The following is a 20,630-nucleotide window of genomic DNA, read 5'->3' on the forward strand; positions in this document are numbered from 1 at the left end:
GTGCAAACTGCCATTGGATCAGGGGTCTCTGCCCTGCTGTACGACTGATCTTTGGACTTCTTTCAGATCCATAAAAAAAGGCAACAATGTTAGAGGAAGAAGCCATTCTGTGGCACTGGTCTTTCATTCCAGGCTGTTAACTTGCCCCGTATGAAAGGGACAATTTTACCCGAATGTGTTCAGCAGAAACTGACAGAAACAGGTTCTGTCTGATTTTATTTCCATTCCGGTCGATGTACACTACTCAAACTGAAGCTGTAGTGTGTGTAACATTCTCATATTTTACAGAAGAATCATCCGACAATAATCCCTGGATTTCAGATCCCGTTGTGTTCAGCCTGGCTATCATTCTGTCCTTGGTTGTCTTGTTCTGCATTGCTCTGCTCACAGGTTATCTTGTGAAAAAGAGGTTCTGTTCAGCAGGGAACTCCACACCAAGGTAAATATGATTCATCTTGTGTCTGTTGCTGTAACTGGACAGGGGCACTATTTTATAACTTGCTGCTTTCAGTGAGCAGTAACTTTTCCCTTGTAGTGTACAGTTCACGGGGAGTGACCTGCTACTGATGAGAGCCACACATGTCCAGATACTCAACTGGTGCCAGTCATCTCCAACTGTCACAACATCACACTGACTCCAGCACTGACCAAGAGGCACCTAACTGCTGCTGAGAGTCAGGAAGGTTTGAACAGTTAAAGTACGAAACATCACCCTCAGGATATAAGTGCTGGATAATTCCCCACCGAGCCCACCTACTGAACTCAATCAGAGCGCTGGTTTGATGTCTGTGTCTCGCTTGCTGCACAGTCCCTCATGATGCTCAGACCAAGTGAGAACAGTTCGAATGGACACTCTGTGTAAGCAGCCTACTTCAGCCATTACCCTCCCCACAAGGAAACAATCCAATCATATTTACCCATCCTGATCAAGCTTCCCAGCATGCCTTCTGATTTTGGTCAAATTCTTTGTGTTATTGCTAGAGCAAGTTCTGTTTATTGAGGGAATGAATCGATCGATCTTGTTCATCCGTGAAATCTTCCATAAAAAACTCAGATGGGAAATCCATGTTGAAAAATCTAAACTGCATCTCCACCCAGAGTGTGAATATTACAGCGCTGTTCTGTAGGAAAGCCTCAATGAAGCTAATGTGTGGCATTTCTTTAGGGATCCTGATGGAGACCAGAACCCTGTGTACGCAACAGTGGATAGTAAGTAAACTAATTCAATCATTATTGCAAAGTTTGGCAGGAATTACTCTCAATCCCAGATGTCCCTTTGATGTTGACAGTTTTGTGATGTAATTAACTTGCTAATAATTTGACCAATTCATTGTCTGACTGACAGAATTTCCTGTTAAAGGTTGTAAATCTACATCCTACAGAATGAAGATGGCAGGAGGCTGCCCCCAGCCTTGTCGCTGCACTGTGAAACACCCCCTCAGTCTGGCAATGCTGCAGCCAGTGGCTCCAAAGAGATAGAAACTTCCAGAAAGGAACAGCCTCCTCTGTGTCACCAGCATGTAGTGATCATGCCTTTGTAGATGGAGCACATTGTCCGTTCACAGAGGGATTCCTCGGGATAGAGAAGGTTCAGATCTGACCCAGTAAAGAGTTTAAAGATGGTGAGGTTTTGATAGAGAGAAAATCTATTCCCTCTGGTGAACGGATCAGTAACCAGCGATCATCGATTTCAAATCACTGGGTAAAGATCTAGAGGGCAGATGGGGAGAAATGAGAGTTGTCGGGATGTGGAACACTCGAGCTGGGAATGTGGTGGAAGCTGATTCCAGAAATAATGGGAAAAGAGAGTTGGACAAGTGCTGGAGGATGAGGCATTTCCAGGATTGTGGATAAAAAGCAGGAATGTGGGATGAAGCACAATGGCTCTGATAATGAGCTAGTACAGGCTGAATGGGGCGAATGGCCTTGTGTGAGATTCTGATTTGGATGATGAGTTTTTGAAGACAGTGCAGCTGATGGAGAATAATCCCCATCTCCCCCATTAGCTTCACTCTGAGAAAACTGCCCAAGGTGACACGGGCATTTTTCAATCGCTCTCATTCCAAGTTTCAAAAGCTCCATCTTTCCGTGGATCTATTCGGAAGTAACATCGTTGTGTTTCCTTTTAGATCAAACCCAGCGCAGCAAACGAGGAGCAGCTTCTTCTGCCTTGGTAAGGAAATGTCGTCCAGCTGTTGTGTTTTACTGTATTTTTCATACTTCAGCTTTGCAAACTGCTTCCAAAATAGGCAGTACATTGTATTCCACAGGAGCACCATCCATATTACTGTAAGAATGACAAATCATTGCAGTGTTACAGACAGGAGAGTGAGAACAACCTGCACTGAGTTCCCCACACCACCTGTCTGTCAGCAGAAGCACTTTTCAATTCTTTTTGAAGAATGTGGCGGCACCTTTTCCAAATCCTTTGGTTTGTGTGAACCAATTTCCGAAGAAACTGCAGGAAACTCGAGTTATCATTAACTCCGAAAGTGAACTTCAACCTGGAGAGGAATGTTCACAACTTCCCATTCCACCGCGCCCTCCCTCACACATACTCACACACACACCCCCAGACACACACCCTCACACATACCCTTGCAAGCACCCTCGCACTCACCCACGCATATACCCTCACGCACATCCTCAAACACACTCACACAAACCCTCACACATATCCACACATCTTCACACACAAACCCTCACGTACACATCCACACACACACACACACACACACACACACACACCCTCATGCATAGACACTCATAAAGACATCCTGACACACTCACACTTACCCTTGCTGACACACCTTCTCAGATGCACACTGACACACACCCTTACACCCACCCTCACATACCTTCTCACACTCACACACACCCTCTCACACACCATCACAGACATACACACCCTCACACACATGCACCGTGACACTCACACACCCTTATGTGTGCACACACTGAGGGTCTTGCGTCATGAATTCATTGTCTCGACTGACTCTCTAACTCTGCTGGAACGATGAGCTTATCAGTTCCAAATGGCCATCCATGCTCCCCTTTTGAAATGGACTCGGAGGGTCCGAGCTGTGAGTCCATTAGCAGCTCTGTGGGCACAATGAGTTTGGATGTGTGAGTCTCCTGGTTTCATGATTACAGGGGGTCTGTACAATGAAATGAGAGATTCCACAGGCTGAGGAAATATATTTTTCCTTGTACCTCCTGGGGAGCTTCAGAACAAAGGGCAAACTATGTAATCATGTGACTAGTAGCAGCCATCTTCTTGTTTCAGCAGACAATCAATTTTTAAAAGATAGCAATAAGGACAAAGATTGAACGTACTTTCTGTGACTTTGTGCCCGCATTCACCGTGAGCGCAAACAGCAAAATCTTGTGAGAGTCGGAAACGAGAATCTCACTGGTGATTTTCGCCACCCCATCCCGGTGATGTAATGATGTGCCCGCCCAAAAAGGGAACCTCATTTCAATAAATTATAATATCATGAAAAGGTTCCCCTCCTGTCACGATGGTGAGATTTACAGCAGCGATTGAACACAATGTGAACCGGGTGAAGGGAACCCACTGGGGCCACACAGGGAGGTTAAGCCCCCGGGTGGGGGAGAGGGACATGCCCGGTCAGTACCCTGGCATTGCCCCCGGCACTGGAGGGTGCTCGATCCTCGAGATGCTGAGTTGCTGCTGGGGTCGGTGAATCAGAGGTCGCCCCGCCGACAATGTATTGTGGGATTCAGTCTCTGGTTGATTTTTTTTGCTGGACTTTACAGCAGAGAAAGTTTCTGTTACTGTCAGCGCCTTCAACACCACCTCTCCCACCCACTATCCCCCCTTCCCGATTTCCAGGAAAATCTCACCCAGTGCCTATTACAGGGTCTGGAAGAAAATAATCAAGGATTAGAATGATAGAAAATTAAAGTATTTTCTTATTTATTATCTGACAACATGTTGCACATAGAGAGACATTCTCTCACACATTGTAACATTAAGATGACTCATTGACTTGTATAAGCACCCATTATAAATAAATTTCAGGCAATTGTACAAGACATTGGTAAGGCCAAACTTGGAATTCCAATTCTGGTCACCCTATCATAGAAAGGATATTATTAAACTAGAAAGAATGCAGAAAAGATTTACTTGGATGTTACTAGGGTTTGATGGCTTGAGTTATAAGGAGAGGCTGGATCGACTGGTATTCTTATCCCTGGAGTGTAGGAGATGATCTTATAGAGGTCTATAAAATAACGAGGGACACTGATCAGTTAGATAGTCAATATCTTTTCCCAAAGGTAGGGGAGTCTAAAACTCAAGGGCATAAGTTTAAGGGGAGAGATACAAAAGAGTTCAGAGGGGCAATTTTTCACACAGAGGGTAGTGAGTGTCTGGAACAAGCTGCCAGAGGCAATAGTAGAGGTGAGTACAATTTTTTTCTTTTAATAAGCATTTAGACAGTTACATGGGTAAGATGGGTGGAGACGGATATGGGCCAAATGTGGGCAATTGGGAAAAGCCTAGTGGTTTAGCAAAAAGGGGTAGCATGGACAAGTGGGGCCGAAGGGCCTGTTTCCATGCTGTAAACCTCGATGACTCTATGAATCTATCTTTTGAAACATTCTAGCAGTTTCTATTCGACAGGGTTTTGTGGTCGGTGGTAAATTTGGCTACATATTTTCTGTGGGTTTCTGTGTAAGTTGAGAGCTATTCTGGTCACTTTGCTGTTATTTCTAAAATCCGGCCCATATTCGAATCATCGAATCATTCAGTACAGAAGAGGCCCTTCGGCCCATCGAGTCTACACCAACCCATGAGAAACACCTGACCTTAGGGATCTATCCAAGGTTCCTGAAGGTGAAGCAGCTGCTTCAGATTGTGTGCAGCCTGTGAAAACTCTCAGCAAGTCTCGTGGTTTCATTCTGAACCAAACACCAAGTTATTGAGAATGTGGTTAGTTCCCTTTCTGTAACTAACAGGTCCCACCTCTTGTAACATCAGTAATTACTGTGGAAGAGCAGCTTTCCAACTGCACTGAGTCAACTCTCTGCCCCAGACAACACAGAAATATTCTGGAGTTTAATGTACAGAACCAGTTCCACAATATGTATGAAATTTATATCAAATGTGCAATTTGGACAGAATTGGAAATGTTTTGTATCTAAAACCTAAACAATAACAGTGGGAGTTGGCCATTCAGCCCATTGAATCTGCTATCCCATTCGATACAATCATGGCTGATCACCCACCTCAATTCCAACTTCCTTCACTATCTCCCTATTCTTTAATTCATTTATTATCCCAAGGATTCTTGTCGAGGTTCCTGTAAGAAGCCTCAACACACAAATAGGCCTTGGATCAGGAAGATGGAATCTGTTGATTCCAGTTGGGAGAGAAAGCGGCTTGTCTCAACTGGCTTTGGAATTTTTACAATCCGTTTACAGGACAAGGGCATTGCTGGCTCGATCCGGCATTTATTGCCCATCCCTAATTACCCCTTGAGAAGGTGGCAGTGAGCTGCCTTCTGGAGCCACTGCAGTCCCTGTGGTGTCGGTGCTTGAGATGTAAAAGATCCTGGGGCACTATTTGGAAGGTTGGAGAGGAGTCACCCTTTAATGTCTGGGTGATATTTATCCCTGAAACAACGTTATCACAGCCCATTATCAGGTCACTGTCACATTTCTCTTTGTGGGATCTTGCTTTGTACAAATTAGCAGCTGTCAATAAAAAGCACATCCCAACAGCCCGTCAGTATCTTCCAGAGAGAGAAAGAAACCATTCAGTTAAAAATAACTCGATCTGTTCACAGAGAGGTTCCTTTGTTGCGTTTGGAGAATATTTAGTGATGAATGTTTCTATTGAATTCCAGGCCGGTGAAGGGGAGTGTAGTTATGCCGAGCTTCAGTTCCAGGGTCAAAGCAGAATCCAGCCGAGAGTAAGAGTTGCTGAGAGTGCCACAGAGTACTCCGCTGTGAAGCGCATTCACAACTGAAAGCAAAACTACAAGACAAAGTCATCACTGGTACAAGCAGCAGGCAGGAAACTCTCCACCCGATCACTAACATCTCTTTGCTGCTCATCTCCCACCCCACCCCCCCCCAATCCCGTCAACCCCCACCCTCCTGATCACCCCCCACCCTCCTGATGGTCCCCCACCCCCGACTCCCAATGCCATTCCCTTGTCACGGGGCAGCCTGACCGACTGCACAGATTCTAATGTTGATGAGATTTGCGGGATTCTGGAAATATTCCCACACAAACAGAACATGCTGGAAAATCTCAGCAGCTCTGACAGTATCTGTGGAGAGAGAATAGAGCCAATGTTTCGAGTCTGGATGACCCTTTGTCAGAGCTGACTTTAGACTGGAAATGTTGGCTCTATTCTCTCTCCGCAGATACTGTCAGAGCTGCTGAGATTTTCCAGCACATTCAGTTTTTGTTTCAGATTCCAGCATCCGTGATATTTTGCTTTTATCTGGAAATACTCAGTAGCTCTGGAAGCACACACAGAGCGAGGTCACATAGAAACAGAGAAAACTGCTGCAGGATTAGACCATTCGGTCCTTCGAGCCTGCTGCACCATTCAATATGATCATAGCTGATCACGCACTGTCAGTGTCCCTCTCCCACTTTCTCTCCATCCCCCTTGATCCCTTTAGCCACAAGGGCCGTGTCCAGCTCCCGGTTGGACATTTCTAACGATCCGGCCCCAACAGCTTTCTGTGGGAGAGAATTCCACAGGTTCACAACTCTCTGGGTGAAGGAGTTCTTCCCCATCTCAGTCCTGAATGGCTTACCCCTTATTCTTAGACTGTGATCCCTAGTTCCGGATTTCCCCAACATCGGGAACATTCTTCCCACATTTCGCCTGTCCAATCCCATCGGGATTTTATATGTTTCCAATTTGTGGCCTTTCATCAAAACACATCCTTCAGGATTTACACACAAACACACAAATTCAAAGCAGGAAGAGGCCATTCAGCCCCTCAATCCTGCTCCTCTATTCCCTGCCTATTCATGTACCCTCCAGATGTCTCTCAAATGTTGCTAATGTGCCTGCTTCCACCGCCTCCTCTGGCAGCGCCTTCCAGGCCCCAATCACTCTCTGTGTGAAAAACTTCCCCTACACATTTCCCTTAAACTTTCCCCCTCTCACCTTCAACCTGTGTCCCCTTGGAATTGACACTTCCACCCTCGGGTAAAAGCCTGTGACTATCCACCCTGTCTGTGCCTCTCGTTATTTTGTAGACCTCTATCAGGTCTCCCCTCAGCCTCCGTCTTCCCACTGAAAACAATCCCAGTTTATTCAACCTCTCCTCAAAGCCAATGCCCTGGAGAGCAGGCAACATCCTGGTGAACCCTCTTTGCATTCTCTCCAAAGCTTCGGTGTCCTTCTGGTCGTGCGGTGAACGCAACTGCACGCAATACTCCAAACACAGGCTAACCAAGGGTTTAGAGATGATTTCCCAACTCTTGTACTCAATCCCCCGGCTGATGAAGACAAGGAGGCCAGAAGCCTTCTTAATCACCTCGGCCACCTGTGTTGCCGATTTGAGGGAACTGTGGACCTGCACGCCCAGATCCAACTTATCCCAGAAAAGTTCCAAGGAATGCTGAGAACAGTGGAATTGAAGATGACTGGGGAAAAGGATCTGTAAGGACAGATATTGAGCTGATTTTGGGATTGGCGATGTATGGAAGATCTCATGGAAACAGCTCTGAGCTGGGGAGAAGGTGACGTTTGGGTCAGCGTCCAGTCAAGCCAGGAAGGTCTCGGAGCGGAAAGGAGTCTGCTTCTGAAGCTCTTGGATTTCCACCGCGCAGTGGGAGTGAGTTGAAGAGGTTATAAAAACATAAGAAATAGGAGCAGGAGTAGGCCATCTAGCTCCTCGAGCCTGCCCCGCCATTCAATAAGATCATGGCTGATCTGTCGTTGCTCAGTTCCACATTCCCGCCCTCTCCCCATAACCCTTAATCCCCTCGCTTATCAAAACCCCTTCAACCTGCGTCTTAAATATATTGAGCGAGGCAGCCTCCACCACTTCAACGGGCAGAGAATTCCAGAGATTCACCACCCTTTGAGTGAAGAAGTTCCTCCTCAACTCCGTTCTAAACTGCATCCTCTTTATCTTGAGGCTGTGCCCTCTAGTCCTACTGTCCTTTCTGAGTGGGAAGAGCCTCTCCACCTCTATCCTATCCATCCCATTCATCATCTTATATGTCTCAATGAGATCTCCTCTCATTCTTCTGAACTCTAACAAGTACAAGCCTAGTTTATTCAGCCTCTCCTCATAGTTCAACCCCCTCAACTCCAGAATCAGCCTAGTAAACCTCCTCTGCACTCCCTCTAAGGCCAAAATATCCTTGCGTAAGTGCGGCGACCAAAACTGAACACAGTACTCCAGGTGCGGCCTCACCAGTGCCCTATACAGCTGCAGCAAGACCTCCCTACTTTTATATTCAATCTCCCTCGCTATGAAGGCCAGCATCCCATTCGCCTTCCTGACCACCTGCTGCGCCTGCAGGCTGGGTTTTTGCGACTCATGCACAAGGACCCCGAGATCCCTCTGCACCGTCGCATGCTGCAGTTTTTCACCATGTAAGTAATAGTCCTTCCTACCAAAGTGGACAACCTCACATTTGCCAACATTAAATTCCATTTGCCAGTTCCTGGCCCATTCGCCCAGCCTATCTAGATCCTTCTGCAGACTCTCCACACCCTCCGCGCAATTTGCCGTTCCACCAATCTTGGTGTCATCAGCAAATTTCGACACCCTACACTCGGTTCCCTCCTCCAGGTCATCTATATAAATGGTAAATAGCTGAGGCTCCAGCACCGACCCCTGGGGCACTCCACTCGTCACCAACCGCCAATCCGAATAGCACCCATCGACCCCCACTCTCTGCTTCCTGTTTGACAGCCAATCCTCTATCCATGCTAACACCCTACCCCCAACTCCATGCCCCCTGACCTACTGCAATAACCTCTTGTGAGGCACCTTGTCAAACGCCTTCTGAAAATCAGGAAAGACCACATCTACCGGCTCTCCTCTATCCACCGCCCTAGACACATCCTCATAGAACTCCAATAAATTTGTCAGACACGACTTCCCCTTAACGAAACCGTGCTGCGTCTGCTCTACCAAACAATTCTCCTCAAGATGCCTCGCTATTTTCTCCTTGATGACGGATTCTAACATTTTTCCTACAACAGATGTTAAACTAACCAGCCTATAATTCCCCGCCTTTTGCCTGCCACCCTTCTTAAACAACGCCTTCTTAATACTATCCTTTCTATAATAGGGAGACCAGAATTGCACACAGTATTCCAAGTGTGGCCTCACCAATGTCTTGCACAACTTCAACAAGCATTACAACTCTTTTATCCAATATTCTGACCAATGAAACCAAGCAAAACCAAGCATGCCAAATGTCTTATTCAGCCTCTCCTCATAGCTCAACCCCCTCAACTCCGGTATCAGCCAAGTAAACCTCCTCTGCACTCACTCCAGGGCCAAAATATCCTTGCGTAAGTGCGGCGACCAAAACTGCACACAGTACTCCAGCTGCGGCCTCACCAGTGCCCTATACAGCTGCAGCAAGACCTCCCTACTTTTATATTCGATCCCCCTCGCTATGAAGGCCAGCATCCCATTCGCCTTCCTGACCACGTGCTGCACCTGCAGGCTGGGTGGAAGGTGCTGATCTGGTTCAGGTCCGTGACTAGTGGAGTTCCGTCGGGATCCGGACTGGGAGCTGTGCTGTTTGTGATATATATAAATGACTTGGATGAAAACATCGATGGGTTGATTAGAAAGTTTCCAAACGATACAAAGAGAGGTGGAGTTGTGGATTGTGTAGAAGGTTGTTAAAGGATACAGTGGGACAGAGATCAGCTGCAGATATGGGTGGAGAAATGACAGATGGAGTTTAATCCGGGCAAATGTGAGGTGCTGCATTTGGGTAATCAAATGTTAAGGGTAAGTATACAGTTAATGGCAGGACCCTGAACAGCACTGATGTACAGAGGGATCTTGGGGTTCAAGTCCATAGCTCCCTGAAAGTGGTTACACATGTCGATAGGCTGGTAAAGAAGGTAAATGTCATGCTTGCCTTTATTGGTCGGGGCATTGAGTACAAGGGTCAGGGTGTCATGCTGCAGTTTAATTAAACTTTGGTTTGGCACAATTAGAGTGTTGCATTCATTACTGGTCGCCACATTACCGGAATGATGTCATCTGTAGAACCCTGGGAAGTTAAGTTGCTAAGTTAAGGGTGCTACATAAATGCAGGGTGTTGTTGTTGATCGGACTTTGCACCAATCTGCTAATCAGCTTTTGCATTTTGACCTTCCATGGTTTGAAATGTGGTGTGAGTGAAGATAGAGGCTGATAAATGGACAAACAAAAATAAGGTGTTGGAGCTGTGGTTTGTGTGTTCTCTCACTCTTTTCAACTCACAAATAAAACCAATCTTCAACTAAATATCCAGTTCACTGATCATTGCAATCTGCCTCTCTGGAATCCAGCTGATTCACTTAAAACTTTTTAAAATGCCTAATGGCAACCTGTGAATATTTAAGATGGTAAAGCAATCAAATCCCAGACAACTCGAAATAGCTGCACATTCATGTGTTCTGGGCAACTCCTTCACTTCAGCAGAAATGACAAATGGTGTGAGTTTTCAGTCTGAGAGAGGCTGCTGCCCCTGATAAGCGGAGATGCTGTCAGTGATAGGTCTGCATTTATCTCACACCACAATCTGCCTGTGAAGGGTTCAGGCCCAAGGCTGTGCACAGTGATACTTTTCAGTGTTACTGCATCAGCCTGGATTTATTCTTAGTAACATTGAGTTCAGGGTGAAGCAGATTACAGGTGTATTTGCTGTAAAGAAACGTGTATATTTTATGGACATTCAGCCCCATTAGACTGTTGCAGCATTCCCATTGGATCCTGATTGGCCGGGATCTGAACTCTATTCAACTTAAAGAATGGTTTGGGTTCCGGTATAATTCCTAAAATCTGTCAGTAATTTCTAAAGGAGCTTTCAGACACTTAGTGGGCCAGCCTTTGCCTCTCCATTTGGAGCCACTGTTCTGCTCAATCACACCTTCAGCCCCACCTTTGAGGCCATTGTCATCAGTAAAATCCTCTCTCTCCCCATGGTTATTCCCCTTGGGATGAACCCACCTCACTCCCTTCAATCCAAGGCTCACAGAGAGCAACGGCTACAACTGGTTTCACCAATCATTGGCTTCATTGGATGGGCCACTCAGGCACCATCAGGCCCTGCTATCCCCTCCCAAAACCATTCACTACTCCAGCATCACCCTGGAATGCAAAGGAAGCTCTTTCCATCTTGTCTCCATTCACAAACATCCCCTTACATCCCTCTCCTGTCAACCCACTGGCTCACGTCAAAACTCTCTCGGGGTTCAGTTGGGGTCTGTAGTTTCCGTGTGTCTCCCCCTGTTTCTCTCCCCTCCCCCCAGGGTGGGTCCTACATTGCAGAGTATTGTGAATGATCCCAGCATCACCAGCAGTGGCAATGCTCCTATAGTTGAGCTTTAAGTGGTACTAAATACTCTGGATGTCAGGCTCCAGCTGATGTGAGGAGCCAATGAACAGCGCAGTTAGAGCAGGCTGACCACAGAAACCACGGCAATGAGCAGCCAGCAAAAGTGAATGTTCTGCTTCCATCGCGGTGAATGGGTGTGGGTTAAACACACGCTGCTGTTGGAGCCGGGGGAAGGGGGTTGAGGGTGGGGGTGGGGGTTGGTTGGGCGGGGGAGAGTGGAGAGTTCCAATCAGGCCCCATGATGTCAGTTTTCGCTCCTCTGTAACACTCTGCTCAGGATCGAGCTCCTGGTTATTTGTTCCTCATTTCTCATTTTTTTGCTTTGATGTAAATTTAGTTTATTTTCTCTCCTGTGAGGAATCCTGTGAGGATTTTCACTGTTTAAGGGGCTATGTAAATGCTGGTTGTTGTTACCAAGGGACAGGGGATTTGGTTCCAGTGATTTTGAATAAATGTTCCAACTATCTACATTTCTGCAGCTATTGTCTCCCTCACTGTGTGAACTCTTCATCTTAAACCAATTTATTGTGCGGAGCTTCACTCAACAAATGATAAACGTCACTTATAACAGTTCCACCCAGGAAGGGGAGTAGCCATTGGCTCAATGTCACCGCTTCCTCTTTATCTGCTCTTTAACTTCATTCGCTGGTGAAGAAACCAATATGAAACCAGCTGCAGTTGCTGGGACACTTTGTGTTTCAATGTGTTCACTGGACAGACAATAAACGGTGTGGAGAAACAGGATTGTCACTCTGTCGAGATGATCAGTAAAACTCTTTTTGTTCTGACTTTGTCCCTCTGTGTTTCTGGGGGTAAGTACAAGTTATGGTTTGGTTTGGAGAAGTTTCACTTCTTATGAAATAACTCTCCCTGGTTTGTGCTGCTGTGTGTGTCAGCTCCTGTATTGTGTGTGGATTCTACAGTTAGAACATTCAGAACTGGAGATTTATCATTGTATTGAGATGGTTTAGTGTATCTGACACAGAATTACACAGGCTGGGAACACGGGTCACAGAACTGAGTGTTCCACCATTCTTTCCAGTTTAATGGGACAATGGGTTTGACTGACAGTCTGTACATTAAGTGGTGTATTTGTGGGCACTGCGAGGCAGCAGTGTTAACCACTGTGCCACCGTGCCACCCCCCCACACCGCCCGCCACACCACAAGCAACACTGCCCCACCTCCCATTACTCTTTTTCCTGAACTTCCGAAATGTTGACTGTCCTTGAATGTTCAGTTCCCAGCATTGGTCCCCCAGCACCCTTGTCTCCATAATGCCGATCATATCACTTCTTAGTTTATCAAAGATTTTGTGTTACCCCGGGATATTTTCCTTTCCTGTTGCTGCTACAGTGGCAAGTGGTTAGCACTGCTGCCTCACAGTGTCAGGGACCTGGGTTCAATTCCAAACTTGTGTGTCTGGAGTTTGCATGTTCTCCCCATGTCTATGTGGGTTTCCTCCGGGGATTCTGGTTTCCTCCCACATTCCGAAGAGGCCCAGACAGAGGTTTCAGATCAGGTGGGAAATGAGAGTATAACTAGGACACAGCAACAAGCCACATCCTGTCATCAAATCCACAAAATCACCAGTTACACCCGAACCTCAACACCATGACAAGTGAATTGCAGGTTGTAATGTCTAAGGTGCCTTTCCCTCACCGTTCAGTGATAATACCACAGCATCATGTTCAATCCTTCTTCCTTTGTCTGGGGAACTTTGTCTCTAACCAGCTCATTCTCTGTTGCCCCCGGGACTGCTCTGACCGAGATCTTGTTTTGTGTCAATAGGTCTGATTGTTGCCCCTGTCCCTGTTCTTGTGTTCCATTGTAATCTCTCAAAGATTTGGAGTTACCCCGGAATATTTTCCTTTCCTGTTGCTGCTACGGTGGCGCAGAGGTTCGCACTGCTGCCTCACAGTGTCAGGGCCCGAGTTCAATTCCAAACTTCAGGAACTGTGTGGAGTTTTCACATTCTCCCCATGTCTGCGTGGGTTTCCTCCGGGTGCTCTGGTTTCCTCTCACAGTCCAAAGATGTGTGGGTTAGGTGGATTGGCTGTGGGAAATTGCCCCTTAGTGTCAGGATGGTTAGCAGGGCAAATATGTGGGGTAACAGGGATAGGGCCTGGATAAAATGCTCTTTTGGAGAGTCAGTGCAGTGTTGATGGGCCAAATGGCCTCTTTCCAGCAAAGGCAGCCTTTCCTCAGTTTCAAAGCTCTGTTTGTGAGTGATCTTTCTCTGTCTGAAACTTAATGTCAAACTCTCCCATGTTATGATCACTGTTTGCTAAATGTCCCCTTCCAGTCAGATTCTGAATTAAACCTGTTTGATTATTCATTACTAAATCCACACAAACCCCACCCAGACTGACTGGGTGCTGGGAGCACAAACCAGCAACAGGGGCTGAAGCTGGAGACCCTTGGGGAAGGAGCCTGACAGATAGTGGGGCAAAACCTGAGCCTGGATTGCAGGGCTGAGAGGTCAGTGTGAGGCCTCTTCACAGCTCTGAATAAGAAAAGGACTTTTCCCAGTGCACACACTGAGTGTATTGGAGAATTTGGATCAAAGTGGGAATTCGCTGCAGAGGGACAGAGAGACACTTTATCCTTCTAACTTTTTCACCCTGCCCTAACCCCGTCTTTAGGAGGATTACAAACTTCTTTAATCCCGGTGGGATTCCGACTTTTTCCCTCCTGCTCCCGACGTCACCAAACTCTCCGCGGGCGGGACCGGAGAATTCCACCCAAAATCTGGGAGGGGGAGCTTTGTCTGAGAGAGCTGTTCCACAGTGTGAGGACAACATTGTATTTCACTGTTAGATCAACACATCTGTATTGCTGAGGTCAGCACACTGTCACCCCCAGGATAGTTGTATCGTGCCCGTGCTTGCGTGGGTTTTCTCCGGGTGCTCCGGTTTCCTCCCACACCCCAAAGATGTGCTGTTAGGCTGATTGGAGTTAATAAATTTTCCCTCAATGTGGAATGCCACAAGCACAGATAAAGGTCATGGGTGAAGGGGGGACTGGTCATGTTAAAATGGCGGCGCGGGCTCGTTGGGCCGAAGGGCCTGTTTCCCGGGCTGTTCTTGTTCTTTGTTCTTTGTATACAGAGCAACAACAAACTAACACAGCAAGGTCAACCTTAGAACCTGTTCCCTCCCTTTAACACAGAAACTCTACTGCCTGGACTGTCCCTTTAAATACTCACAGGAATTTCAAACCTTCAGATCAGAATTTAACTCACTGATTTCTGTCACTCACTGATTTCTGTCACTCACTGATTTCTGTCTCTCACTGATTTCTGTCACTCACTGATTTCTGTCTCTCACTGATTTCTGTCACTCACTGATTTCTGTCACTCACTGATTTCTGTCTCTCACTGATTTCTGTCTCTCACTGATTTCTGTCACTCACTGATTTGTTTTTCCTCTGGTTAAAGGTGTGAATGTTCCAGTCCTTATCCAGTCTCCGAGTGTGGAACGTGTCACAGAGGGTCAGACTGCACGGTTACAGTGCACCGTGAGGAACGCCGCAGTGTCACACACTTATGTTTACTGGTACCGGAAGCTACCTGGGAAAGATTGGGAGAGTGTTTTATTCGATGAACCACCGAACCGCATAACCCGGGGCGCAGGTATCACTGAGCGATTCCAGTCTTCCAGAGACACCTCCAGTAACAGCTTCATTCTGACAATCACCATGGTGCAGCCCAGTGACACTGCCGTCTATTACTGCACAGTGGGGGTATCGGACTCGAGGAAAGGAAGCCTGCTGAATGTAACCAGTAAGTAGAGTTTTATTCCAATAATCCACAGCAATAACCTCTTCCAGATGAGTGAGTTGGAGATGAGTTTGTGATGATGTGTGGGGTTTGGGGTTACCATGGGAACAGGGAGAGGCTGAGATTGGGAAGTGTAATAGGAGCTGTTCCCCATTCAGACACACATCACTCTACACTGATCCTGCTCTCCCAGCTCATATCCTTATCCCAGATATTTTCACTCATTTCCTTACACAAATGTGTTGTGTTTGCTGTGAATCAGGAATGAGCCACACCAGTCTTACAACCTGTTACACAAAAACGGGAAGACTGGCTAAGGCTACTGGGGGGACTTTAAACTAGAAAGGATGGGGGGAGGGAATTGTGATGGGGAGACTGCGACGGAGGAGGTTAGCTCCCAGTTAGGGGAGGACTGCAGGCAATATGAGAGGGAGGTTAGACAGGGGGTGGAGAAGGGAAATGCCCAGACTGAGGGGCTGAAGTGTATATATTTTAACGCCAGGAGTGTAGTGAATAAGGTAGATGAGCTTAGGGCATGGATTGCTGCTTGGGAATGTGATGTGGTGGCCATTACAGAGACTTGGATGTCTCAGGGACAGGACTGGGTACTTCAGGTGCCAGGATTCAGATGCTTCAGGAAGGACAGGGAGGGAGGCAGAAGAGGTGGTGGAGTGGCACTGTTGATCAGGGACAGTGTCATGGCTGCAGAGAAGGAGGATGCCGTGGAGGGACAATCTACAGAGTCTCTGTGGGTGGAAGTTACGAACAGCAAAGGGTCGAAAACTTTGCTGGGTGTATTCTATAGGCCGCCCAATAGTGACAGGGAAGTTGAGGTACAGATAGGGAAACAGATTCTGGAGGGATGTATTAATAACAGAGTTGTCGTGATGGGAGACTTCAATTTCCCAAACATCGACTGGAATATCCCTAGGGTAAGGGGTTTGGATGGGGAGGAGCTTGTTAGGTGTGTTCAGGAAGGTTTCCTGACACAGTACGTGGATAAGCCTACGAGAGGAGAGGCTGTACTTGACCTGGTACTGGCGAATGAACCAGGGCAGGTGACGGATCTCTCGGTAGGAGAGCATCTTGGAAATGGTGACCATAATTCTATCTCCTTCACAATTGCATTGGAACGAGATAAAATCAGGCAGGCTAGGAAGGTGTTTGTCTAGAGTAAGGGGAGATACGAAGAAGTCAGGAAGTTACTTGGACAAATAAACTGGAAGGAGGCGTTCTTAGGGAAAAGTACGGAAGGAAGGTGGCGGATATTCAAGGAATGTTTGTCTGGAGCTATGCATGACAACGTTCCGATGAGACAAGGGGGTTTTGGTAGTTCGCGGGAACCGTGGTGCACAAAGGCTGTGTTGAACCTAGTCAGGAGGAAAAGGAAGGTGTACAAAAGGTTTAGGGAACTAGGAGATGTTAAGGATCTTGAGGAGTATAAGGACTGTAGAAAGGAGCTTAAAAGGGAAATTAGGAGAGCCAGAAGGGGTCATGAGAAGACCTTGGCGGGTAAGATTAAGGAGAATCCCAAGGCCTTCTATAAATATGTGAAAGGTAAAAGGATGAGAAGAGAAGGGATAGGACCTATAAAAAGTGAAGGGGGAAAGGTCTGTGTGGAACCAGAAGAAATGGCAGAGGTGCTTAATGAGTACTTTGCCTCAGTATTCACAGTGGAAACTGATCTGGGAGATTTTGCTACGGATTTGTAGCAGATAGAACACATAGAACATAGAACATAGAACATTACAGCGCAGAACAGGCCCTTCGGCCCACGATGTTGCGCCGACCAGTTACAAAACAATGACCCACGAACCTAAACCAATCCCTTCTCGTCCATAAACCTATCCATGGATCTCTTAAACGTCCCCAAACTAGGCGCATTTACAACTGCAGCAGGCAGGGCATTCCAATCCCTCACCACCCTCTGGGTAAAGAACCTACCCCTGACATCCGTCCTATAACTACCACCCCTTAATTTAAAGCCATGCCCCCTCGTGCTAGATTTCTCCATCAGAGGAAAAAGGCTATTACTATCCACCCTATCTAAAAGATGGAAAAGATTGTGTATGTGAATATTAAGGAGGAGGATGTATTAGAACTTTTGAATTCTATCAAGATAGATAAGTCGCCGGGACCAGATGGGATGTACCCCAGGATACTGTGGGAGGCGAGGGAAGTGATTGCAGATCCCCTGGCGATGATCTTTGCGTCGTCAATGGAGACGGGAGAGGTTCCGGAAGATTGGAGGATTGCGGATGTAGTTCCTATTTTCAAGAAAGGGAACAGAGATAGCCCGGGAAATTACCAACCGGTGAGTCTGACCTCAGTGGTTGGTAAGCTGATGAAGAGGCTTCTGAGGGACAAGATTTACGAGCATTTGGAGAGGTTTGACATGATCAGAAATAGTCAGCATGGATTTGTCAAGGGCAGGTCGTGCCTTCCGAGCCTGGTTGCGTTCTTCGAAAATGTGACTGAACACATTGACGAAGGAAGTGCAGTGGACGTGGTATACATGGACTTCAGCAAGGCGTTTGATAAGGTCCCCCATGCAAGACTTCTTGAGAAGGTGAGAGGGCATGGGATCCAAGGGCCTTTGGCCTTGTGGATCCAGAACTGGCTTGCCTGCAGAAGGCAGAGAGTGGTTGTGGGTGGGTCTTTTTCGGCATGGAGGTCAGTCACCAGTGGAGTGCCCCAGGGATCTGTTCTAGGACCCTTGCTGTTTGTCATTTTCATAAATGACCTAGATGAGGAAGTGGAGGGATGGGAAAGTAAGTTCGCTGATGACACGAAGGTCGGTGGTGTTGTGGATGGTCTGGAAGGATGTCAGAAGTTGCAGCAGGACATAAATAGGATGCAGGACTGGGCGGAGAAGTGGCAGATGGACTTCAACGCGGATAAGTGTGTAGTCGTCCATTTTGGCAGAACCAACGGGATGAACGAGTACACTATCAAGGGCAGGAGTCTTAGTAGTGTTGAAGAGCAGAAGGATCTTGGGGTCCGGGTCCATAGGACTCTTAAATCGACCTCGCAGGTGGAGGATGTGGTCAAGAAGGCGTATGGTGTACTGGCCTTCATTAATAAAGGGATTAAGTTTAGGAATCAGGAGGTAATGCTGCAACTTTATAAGACCCTTGTCAGGCCTCATCTGGAGTACTGTGCGCAGTTCTGGTCGCCTCACTATAGGAAAGACGTAGAAGCTATTGAAAGGGTACAGAGGAGATTTACAAGGATGTTGCCTGGACTGGGAGGCATGCCTTATGAAGATAGGTTGAGGGAGCTGGGACTCTTTTCCCTGGAGAGACGAAGGTTGAGAGGCGACCTGATAGAAGTTTATAAAATGTTGAGAGGAATAGATAGGGTGGATTCTCAGAGGCTATTTCCCCGGGTTGAAATGGTCGCTAAGAGAGGACACAGATTTAAGGTGCGGGGAGGAAAGTACAGAAGTGATGTCAGGGGTAAGTTTTTCACTCAGAGGGTGGTGAGTGAGTGGAATCGGCTGCCGTCAGTGGTGGTGGAGGCGAACTCGCTGGGGTCTTTTCAAAGACTTCTGGATGAGTATATGGGGTTTAATGGGATTGGGGGTTATAGATAGTCTATAGATTGGTAGGTGTTGATGTGATCGGCGCAACTCGTGGGCTGAAGGGCCTATTTGTGCTGCAGTGTTCTATGTTCTATGTTAACATCAGGAGAACAGAGACTTTCTCACTTTAACACAGAAACTCTACTGCCTGGACTGTCCCTTTAAAAACTCACGGCAATTTGAAATCTTCAGCTTGGAATTTAACTCACTGATTTCTGTCTCTCACTGATTTCTGTCACTCACTGATTTCTCTCACTCACTGATTTGTTTTTCCTCTGTTTAAAGGTGTGAATGTTCCAGTCCTTATCCAGTCTCCGAGTGTGGAACGTGTCACAGAGGGTCAGACTGCACGGTTACAGTGCACCGTGAGGAACGCCGCAGTGACACACACTGATGTTCACTGGTACCGGGAGCTACCTGGGAAAGATAGGGAGAGAGTTTTAACACAGGATACAGGGAATAACATGCACCGGAGCCCCGGTATCACTGAGCGATTCCAGCCTTCCAGACACACCTCCAATAACAGTTTCATTCTGACAATCACCATGGTGCAGCCCAGTGACACTGCCGTCTATTACTGCTCAGTGTGGGGAGATATCAGTGGCAATGGGACACAGCTGAATGTAACCAGTAAGTCCAGTTTACATAACAATCTCCTGAAGTCATGACCACTTGTGACTGTGTGGGAAGTGAGTATGTGAGAAATATCACAAACCCCTGGGGTAAAGGGAACACATTAGAAAAATAGACTGGGTGATCTCATGCACTTTTATCAAAGAATAAAAATTGTGCATCGCTCCTGATTTCTCAGTCTTGAATTCTTTGACATTTTCTCTGTTTCTCTGTTTCTATTTGTTTCTAATCTTTCTCCCTCTCCTTTGTTTACTCAGCTTTTTGTCAGAGCGCTATCTCCAGCTGTTTCTGTTTTATATTCATTCTTGGTGGGCATTACTGGTTAGGGTCCATCCCTAGTTACCCTTCAGAAGGTGGTGATGAAACAACCTCTTGATCTGTTGCAGCCCATGTGGTGTAGGTACATCCACAGTGCTGTCAGGATTGGAAAATCCAGGATTCTGACCCAGTGACAGTGAAGGAACGGTGATATATTTCCAAGTCAGGATGGTGAGTGTCTGGGAGAGAAGCCTCCAGGTGGTGGTGTTCCCCATGTGCCTGCTGCCCTTGTCCTTTTAGAGTCAAAGTCATCAAGTTACAGAGTCACAGAGCACAGAAATGGTAGAGGTTATGGGTTTAGAAGGTTCTGTTAAAGGAGCCTTGGTGAGTTGCTGCAGTGCATCTTGTAGATGGTACACACGGCTGTCACTGTGTGTCCATGGTGGTGGGAGTGAATGTTTAATGTGATGGGTGGTGTCCCAATCAAACACATTGGCTTTGTTCTGGATGGGGTCAAGCTTCTTGAGTGTTATTGGAGGTGCAAGGTCACATTATGTGGGGAAATGTTACCTTCCACATATCAGCCCAAGTCTGAATGCTGTCCAGGTCTTGCTGTGTGCAGGAACAGGCTGCTTCAGTAATGGAGGAGTAATGAATGGTCCAATCATTAATGAACATCCCCACTCCTGACCTTATGATGGAGGGAAGGTGATTGATGAAGCAGCTGAAGATGGTTGGGCCGAGGACACTACCCTGAGGAACTCCTGCAGTGATGTCCTGGAGCTGAGATAATTG

The 20,630-nt window shown here is 46.9% G+C and overlaps 1 protein-coding gene and 1 long non-coding RNA gene across 2 annotated transcripts in view; both read left to right on the forward strand.

Annotated features, from left to right (window-relative positions):
* Window positions 1-1,180: 1,180 nt before the first annotated feature.
* LOC145350672 (uncharacterized) lies at window positions 1,181-6,042 on the forward strand. The gene is made up of 3 exons (XR_013888245.1): window positions 1,181-1,209; window positions 2,130-2,173; window positions 5,874-6,042. It is a non-coding gene; the product is annotated as an uncharacterized LOC145350672 (long non-coding RNA).
* A 1,656-nt stretch (window positions 6,043-7,698) lies between these two features.
* LOC145350506 (basement membrane-specific heparan sulfate proteoglycan core protein-like) overlaps window positions 7,699-20,630 on the forward strand; it is a 119,139-nt gene continuing 106,207 nt past the window's right edge. The window contains exons 1-4 of the mRNA XM_080199703.1: window positions 7,699-7,833; window positions 12,300-12,393; window positions 15,035-15,364; window positions 19,230-19,574. Of these exons, the coding sequence (XP_080055829.1) occupies window positions 7,699-7,833; window positions 12,300-12,393; window positions 15,035-15,364; window positions 19,230-19,574 (904 nt within the window). The remainder of the gene's footprint in view (window positions 7,834-12,299; window positions 12,394-15,034; window positions 15,365-19,229; window positions 19,575-20,630) is intronic.

Source organism: Carcharhinus amblyrhynchos, chromosome 12 (genome assembly GCF_965287045.1).
Source record: "Carcharhinus amblyrhynchos chromosome 12, sCarAmb.v2.hapA, whole genome shotgun sequence".
Lineage (NCBI taxonomy): Eukaryota > Metazoa > Chordata > Chondrichthyes > Carcharhiniformes > Carcharhinidae > Carcharhinus > Carcharhinus amblyrhynchos.